Source organism: Ruditapes philippinarum, unplaced genomic scaffold (genome assembly GCF_026571515.1).
Source record: "Ruditapes philippinarum isolate M1 unplaced genomic scaffold, ASM2657151v2 ctg4991_1_1_1_1, whole genome shotgun sequence".
NCBI classification, from domain to species: Eukaryota; Metazoa; Mollusca; class Bivalvia; order Venerida; family Veneridae; genus Ruditapes; species Ruditapes philippinarum.
In genome coordinates this window covers 53,625-61,239 of record NW_026863172.1, presented here as the reverse complement: position 1 = coordinate 61,239, position 7,615 = coordinate 53,625, and the positions used below count along the sequence as shown (strand labels likewise).

At 33.8% G+C, this 7,615-nt stretch overlaps 2 protein-coding genes across 2 annotated transcripts; one reads left to right on the top strand and one right to left on the bottom strand.

Annotated features, from left to right (window-relative positions):
* Positions 1–1,606: 1,606 nt before the first annotated feature.
* LOC132721334 (uncharacterized) lies at positions 1,607–3,670 on the top strand (the record flags this gene model as incomplete). The annotated part of the gene is given in 2 exon segments (XM_060705621.1): positions 1,607–1,964; positions 2,210–3,670. Coding segments are annotated over 2 exon segments (1,458 nt in total). The 3' UTR covers positions 3,451–3,670.
* Positions 3,671–3,932: 262 nt separating this feature from the next.
* LOC132721333 (uncharacterized) lies at positions 3,933–6,687 on the bottom strand. The gene is made up of 2 exons (XM_060705620.1): positions 6,213–6,687; positions 3,933–5,758 (listed from the first exon to the last, which is right to left on the bottom strand). Exons 1-2 carry the CDS (start codon positions 6,540–6,542, stop codon positions 4,211–4,213), a joined length of 1,878 nt encoding a protein of 625 aa, XP_060561603.1. The 5' UTR covers positions 6,543–6,687; the 3' UTR covers positions 3,933–4,210.
* Between the last annotated feature and the right edge of the window lie 928 nt (positions 6,688–7,615).

Here is a 7,615-nt window from a genome sequence, read left to right as displayed (position 1 = left end):
AAAAATCAGCTCAAAATAATACAAAATCAATCACCCATCATTGAACTTGCAAAACAAGGGACAATAGAAAAACATGAACACTTAAACACCACAACAGATTTTGCCTTTCGGGGAAATTACCGTAAACACTATAGAAAATGCGACTTGATTATTATAAATCTTATTTACATATTTAATTAAATAAGTGATCTAAATTTCAAATCATAGTTCATTTGACAATATTATAAGAAAGTCTGTCCAGTAAAAAAAGGAAAATTGCAAAAAAAATCATGATTATTTATATTATCAAAGGAAAGCAACGTTTATGGATCGCAGCCCCCTACTAAGTCATACAGAAACACGCGAAAATCCAAAACTATAGCAGATGTGTAAAACTGATCATTGTTATACAGCAATAATAAGCGGCTGTACTTATTGAAGCATAATGTACTTTACTATAATGTACGTTCGTGTTTCGTGTTTCATCACAAACATATTTGACTAAGAAAAAGAAATAACAGCAACAACTGGAAAACCTGGTTAAAAAATATGACATGCAAGTTCAGCAAATCTTTGATTTGGACGACTATACCCCATCAAAGCTATTCAAAAAATGACTTCTTACGTCTGTCAGAAGACACTTTTAGATAACTGTTGCCTTACACATGGATTTAGTTCAGGTGTAATATATGGTGTCCAGTCTGGGCCAGCTAAAAGACACCTATTGACATGCATTTTTTTTTAAAAAGCCATGTATCCCCTAGCGAGACTTTAAATTCTCAAATAAACTTTTTGGCGTTATATTCAACATTAAATTTGTCGCATGCTTAACTTAATGAGAATCAAAATGAAAAAATGTTCGCGATGATTAACCTTGGATTTTACGAGAACTGTAGCTTATTTAAAGTACAAGCGACTATGATAAAAGTTATTCGAAATCCCACAACGTATCTATTAACAAGAGCAGCGTTGACCATTCTCAGTGCTCGATAATAACACAAGTGCATGGATAATGTAGATTTTTTAAGTATAGTTCTGTCAAAATCCCTATAAGAGAAATAGACCTTGGATAGTGACCTCCTATGAGGCTCTCAAATAAATGTGTTAAGTTCAACCAATGTCCCTCGGTAGTTTTTGGGTTACCAACTTGCACGCAAATATGCAACTAAAAGGTGACACCTGGTGGAATACAATAGATCTCCCTTTTCTTCAAATAGTAGAGCTAAACAGGAGAATTAGTCAATATTAACAGGCAGTATATTATCGGCCTCAAACAGGACACCATAGAAACAGACGGTTAGTTGTAGCAAACTTGATATCGTAACTTAGGGGTAAATAAGTTTATCCAAAAAAAAAAAATAAAATTTAAAAAGAAATTGGATGGTTATTTTCATGAAGAAAGTAACTGTTGGTTTCAGTATTGAATGTTTTTTCCGACGAACTAAAAGTTGTTCGTTGATCGATTCTGAAAGTCTATCATTTCTTTCATAATGTCTGACATTCTATCAGAACAAAAACAACATGTCCTCCACAAAAACACTACTGCTGTTGCGTTAAAAATGTGAATAAGGAAACTTACCAAAGTTGAGGTACATTTTCCGTTATCCATATAACATTGAAGCAATAGAGGGATTTCCCATTACGTAATATCCGGAAGTCCGCCATTTTGGAGGCTAGCCCGGATGATAAGATCAGCTGATACGCTACCTTGAACATTTACAAAGGCTGTCAAATTTTTATTGTAATCGGACAGATAAATGATAACAGAATGGTATTGAAGTGTGCAATTATTGGTTGTTCAAATAGGAAAGATCGTGAAAAGGACTTGCAGTATTATAGATTACCTGCTGTGATAAAAAATCAAGGAATTGAATGTGAAAAACTGAGTGATGATCGGCGAAGAGAATGGCTAGCCAATATAAACCAGAACTTCAAGGATAAAAATATTGACAATATACGAATATGTTCAGCGCATTTTATCAGTGGTATGTTAGATATAATGTTTACGAATTAATCCTTGATAACATTTTTTCACCTCAAAATTCGAAGGTAGTAGTACACCTTATATTAACTCTATTGTCCTGTACTTAAAGTTACAGAGCTGTAAATTTTCTCTCAGTTTTTAAATGTCAAGCTAAGATAGATGTCAGATATTAGTAAGTCGTTTCCAAATGATTATGTACATGTATATACTAATACAATATTTCATAATTATTTATCTTTTCTTCAGGGAAAAGGGCAGAACTGTATGACAGAAGTAATCCAGATTGGTGTCCCACTCAACGACTCCGCATGGAAGGAAATGTCCAAGAAAATTCATTAGGTACAACACCGAGTGTCAGTAGATATAACAGGGTTCAGGACAGGAAACGGAGAAAACTTGAACTATTTGTTGAGACCAACCATGAATCTGATAATACTTCATCAAGCACTTCAGTTGAGAAAACAACAAATGTGTCATCTCAGACTGAAGTTGACGGCACGCACCTCAAGGGTATGGATTGTGAAATAAATGCTCTTCGTCTAGAAATAAAAACCTTAAAGGAAGAAAAAGAAATGAATGACAACAGGTATTCTGAAAAAGACTTTGCCAATAATGATGAAAAAGTAAAGAACTTTACTGGACTATGTAAATTTACTTTACTAATGACTTTATTTCAGTATCTTGAGCCATTCATGCAGAGTTCAGATGCTTTGGACAAGTTTAAGTGCCTTGTGCTTACACTTATGAGACTTAGGTTAAATTTATCAGTACTGTTTTTGTCACATGAATTTAAGATCTCCAAGTCTTCTGTGTCAAGGATTTTTTCTAATGTGACTGATGTTATGTATCAGAGGATGAAACCATTTGTTCATTGGCCTGACCGAGAATCTCTGCAGAAGACAATGCCTATGCAATTTAGGAAACATTTTGGAAAAAAATGTGCAGTCATAATTGATTGCTTTGAAGTGTTTATCGAGAGGCCTTCAAACTTAAAAGCACGTGCTGAAACATGGTCGTCTTATAAACACCACAATACAGTTAAATTTTTGATCGGCATTACACCCCAAGGGACCATCTCTTTTATCTCAAAAGCATGGGGCGGTAGAGTAAGCGACAAATACATAACTGAACATAGTGGGTTCCTGAATAAACTTTTACCAGGGGATTTAATCTTAGCCGACAGGGGCTTTGATATTCGTGACAGTGTTGGCGCAATGTGTGCCCAAGTCAACATACCAGCCTTTACAAAGGGAAAAGATCAACTTTCTCCAGCAGATATAGAAACAACCAGGAAGTTAGCAAATGTGCGCATTCATGTTGAACGTGTTATCGGGACAGTTCGCCAGAAATATACTATATTGAATGGGACTATTCCTATAAGTTTCCTTAAATCTGCACCAGAAAATAACATAACAATGATTGATAAAACAGCTCATGTGTGCTGTTCTTTAGTTAATCTGAATGATTCTGTTGTTGGTTTCGAGTGATTTGATTATATCTCTGATCAAATGTAAAAATAATAAAAGTAGCTAGGCGAAATGTAATCGGACAGTAACATTTGTTTGTTGGGTTGTTAACATTGTTTCTGAATATTAAATATACATTTCAGTATTGAATGCTCCATATACTGATATAAAGATTAGGCTAAAAGACTCTTTTTATATAATGTTTCTTCATCATTATGTTAATAAAATATCATTAAATTCACTTATTTGTTCTTATGTACATGGTACTTAAGTTATAATCAATAACAATCTGTTGCCTCATCAACACTTAAGGTACAATGCCCATTTGGCCATGTTTTAAGGTACAGCACGTAGTTTCATCTTGTACATATTTCAAATATGATAATGAAATCAATTAAGGGCCTCATCCAATGAACAGGAAAGGTTGAAAATGGAAAAGTTTACTCAATGAAAAGGTTATGGTCTTGATTATGCATTAAGTTAACTGATTGACAAAGCAGAAGTGTAATTATTAAGATTTATTCATTTAACATGTAGTTAAAAGATGCATACATGAATGATAGAATCAATATGATTAAATTGCAATGTAAAAAATTGGCATAACAATTGTCTTTCAATATTAACATGTCCTAAAAATTCTAAATCAATTAACATTACAATTATCGATACTTTTTCTAAGACTTGTTTAGAACAGCTGATTGCTATATTAGAACTGTTATATGTCCCATGAACTCATTATTATTCAAGTTATTTGTTCACTTGTCCTTTCAATTTTCTATATTTACTTGGCAATTCTCCTCCTTTTAAATTCAGGCAATTTCCGGCAATTAGGGCAATACCATTTCCCTTTTGGCGGCTTCTCAATATTTACACACCTGTAATGAAACCATTCTATCGTACACTCTGAATTGTCACATGCGATCATATCTCCATGCTCCACTTGACTACATAAACAATAAAGTTTTTCAGATGAGTCATGGATATCACTATTACATGTACTTGGTACTGACTGTTTATCAATGTTTTCTACAGCCGGCTTAACTTTAAGAACTGATGCGGGCACTGTAGTAAAATATTTCCCTACAAGTTCGGGAAGAATAGCAACTCTGAAGGTTTTATTTGATTCACTAATAATTTCATTCCAGATGCTTTCTTCAAACATTATTGTCTCAATATGACAACTCTTTTCTGTCCATACTACAAAATAAGCCATTTCCATGTTAGTAACACCAAGCTGAGTCTGAATTTGGTAGAAATACTGGTGGTCTTTTTTAAGTTTAAGTTGATTTCCCTCAGTTTCAGTCAAGTATTTACAGTTGTCAGCATTAATTTCCTCCTTTCGAATATTATAGGGGCACTTTATCTCTACAACTGCTGACCCACAGCAGTCGCATACAAATATCCCATCAGGCGATGCTCCCACAGCAGGATAAGCTGTACTTATAATGAATCCGCTGTCCTCAATTCGACTGTTGTCATGCATGGGACCAATTTCAGCTACAAACACGTCCCTTGCTCTTTTCTCCTGATCAAGACCCCATTTTGTGGCGGCAGACTGGAAAATGTTTGTTTCAGGGTAGCATATTGATTTAATTAAGCTTTGCGATGGGTTTTCTTTGTCCATTGTACATATAGCTTTTGCTTTAGATGCAGTGATTCTACCTGCTCTAAACTTGAACCACATTTTTGATTTTGACTGGCTTTGTGTATGGAGTTCTACGTTTTCTGCTTGTTGCTTGCTACAATGTACTTGAATTGAAGAGCATGCTTCCAAAATTTCCTTCAAACTAGCACCAATAAGTTTGTCATTTTTCAAATCTGTTAGTACACTAGGAAAGTCAGTAACATCAAATTTTGGCACATATTTGTCGGAGTAAGGTTCAATAAGCGACAGTATTGCAGGTTTTGAATCAAGTTTGCTTAATTTCTCGGCAAATGCCATAAAATCAGAAAATGAAGCTTCTGGGACACTTTTGGTTTTTCTAACTGAGGGTGTCTCACTAATAGCTGGTGATGACACTGAGTCTAACTGTTTATCTAGCTTTTTTTTGGCAGTTCTTGCAGATACAAAGTTGATCTCATTAACTTCCTTGTAAGAAATTGTTTTACAGTCAGATGGTAACAGCCAGTATGCCTTTTCCTGAGTTACTGTTTTAGAGTCTCTTATTTTAACAGTGGCCTCTATGGAAAAAAGGAGAGCAGCAACATGGGTGCAAGCCTCTCCAAGACCAGCCATACAGTTACAGTGTGCAGCAACTATCTTCCCATCTTTCTCAACAATGACCCAGGGTCTCAATGGCTTTTCCCTCATTCTTTGGGAGTGAAGAACCTGAAATTCAAAGAAATAAAAATGTAAACTTCCTTTTCCTTAAAGACATGAGGTAGAATAAAATGGAAGAAGAAATTCCCCTTTTTCTTTGTTTAGAAATTTAATCATTCTTCTTGTTCTTGTTTTTATTTAAATATTTATCTCAAATTATACATGCTACATTTGAATATGCACGATAAAATGCGTCATTTATATGTTAATAAGCCTCATGTGTAAAACACGTAATGTCACGGTGCATGACAGGATTATGCGACAAAACTAAGATGTCCACAACATCATTTCAGTATGCTTTTCATTTATAAAATGTCATATATATATATATGCCATTACCAGCTACAGATTATGAATACAAGAATATATAATTGGCTATGCACAGCTCTGCTTATTTTACTTTTTATTGAATTTCATATGTATAAAAAAATATAAGTATGCTATGTCTAAATTAAATACATACTTTTGCTGTAACAACCACATACTGCCCATGAACTATCCCTGACTTTTCCCTGACCCATCCAGATACAAATTGATTATAGGCATCAAGAGACTTATAAGCTTTGAGGTCATCGGCACTATAAGCACTTGGAGTGAAAAGTAAGTAATTCACAATATCAGGATAAGTAACTGCCGGTAATATGTTCACATTATCTGACCAAGCCAACTTCCCCTCGTACAGATCAAGTCCACCAACAATTGATAATTTGGCTTCATATCGTTGTTTTTCGTCAGCTGAAAGCCCATCTCGATATTCTGCTGATTTACAGTTTTTTCCTTTACAGTTTGCCATTATTTTTATGATTTATACTTTAAATCTAATCACATAATGTCCATTTTTATCTAACTTTATCTCACACCTTGTTTACAATTTTACGAGTGCCTCCAAAATGGCGGACAACACGGTGTAAGGGTAGAAATCTCCCTTTCGTGAAATCCCTCTATACATGTTTAGTGCTTATTTCAATGTTAATCGACGTAATATATTTGAGTAAATATGACTCTTTAGAAAGGCAACCATTTTAATATGTTATGAATGAGTGAAAGTCACAGTAGGAACACTGACTTAAGTAACGGCGTTACTGACCTAAAAATTCCGTGGAAAGCAATAACAACCAAAAAAGTGATAGGCGTTGTAAATTAGTTCTATATTTTCATATTTCTAACAAGAATGACAGTATTTTCAATAACTACAATGTAATTTATCATTAATTGTGGGTTTAATATTTAATCTTTTTACACTAAATTCGTCGATAAGTCAGATACAGTATCGTATTTTCTTCATAAGTTTTCTACAGACGTGAAAGGAGACAGTTGCAGACAAACAAAAATTATCCTCGAACAATTGTTGTTTCCAAAAATTGTCATCTTTACTTCTGTAAAGAAGACCTATGAAGAAAAAACGGTACTGTTTCCTACTAAACACAATATATCAGCATTGTTCAGTGTGTTCACCTGTGCGCCCATGCTTTATTACTACTTGATACTTGTAGTGTCAAAAATTTAATTTCTAATTTAAAAAGAATAGTGTTGCAACATCATGAGAATTACATGCAAAAGACAAAAACTTGAAAGAAAACTATATGTTACAAAGAAGATGTTTTCGATATCAGATGCTGAAAAGCTATAATATAAAGATCATAAAATAATCATCACATTACTCATAAGAGATAATGCGATAATAAATGCAGGGGTATCGACTTGAATTGGCACATTTTTCGGCTATAATTAAATAATAAAATTACTGAAAACATGTATCAAAATTAAACATATTAGTTCATACTAATCTATCCTTGATTGAGACATCCATACCGAAATGATCCTCATTCATTCAATGATGAAAACAATGGGCTTCATTATTATCTG

Coding starts and splice junctions, on each gene's coding strand:
- LOC132721333 (XM_060705620.1), bottom strand. CDS start 6,542: ATGGCAAACTGTAAAGGAAAAAACTGTAAATCAGCAGAATATCGAGAT. Junction 5,759..6,212: donor ATGTGGTTGTTACAGCAAAA/GTATGTATTTAA, acceptor TTTGAATTTCAG/GTTCTTCACTCCCAAAGAAT.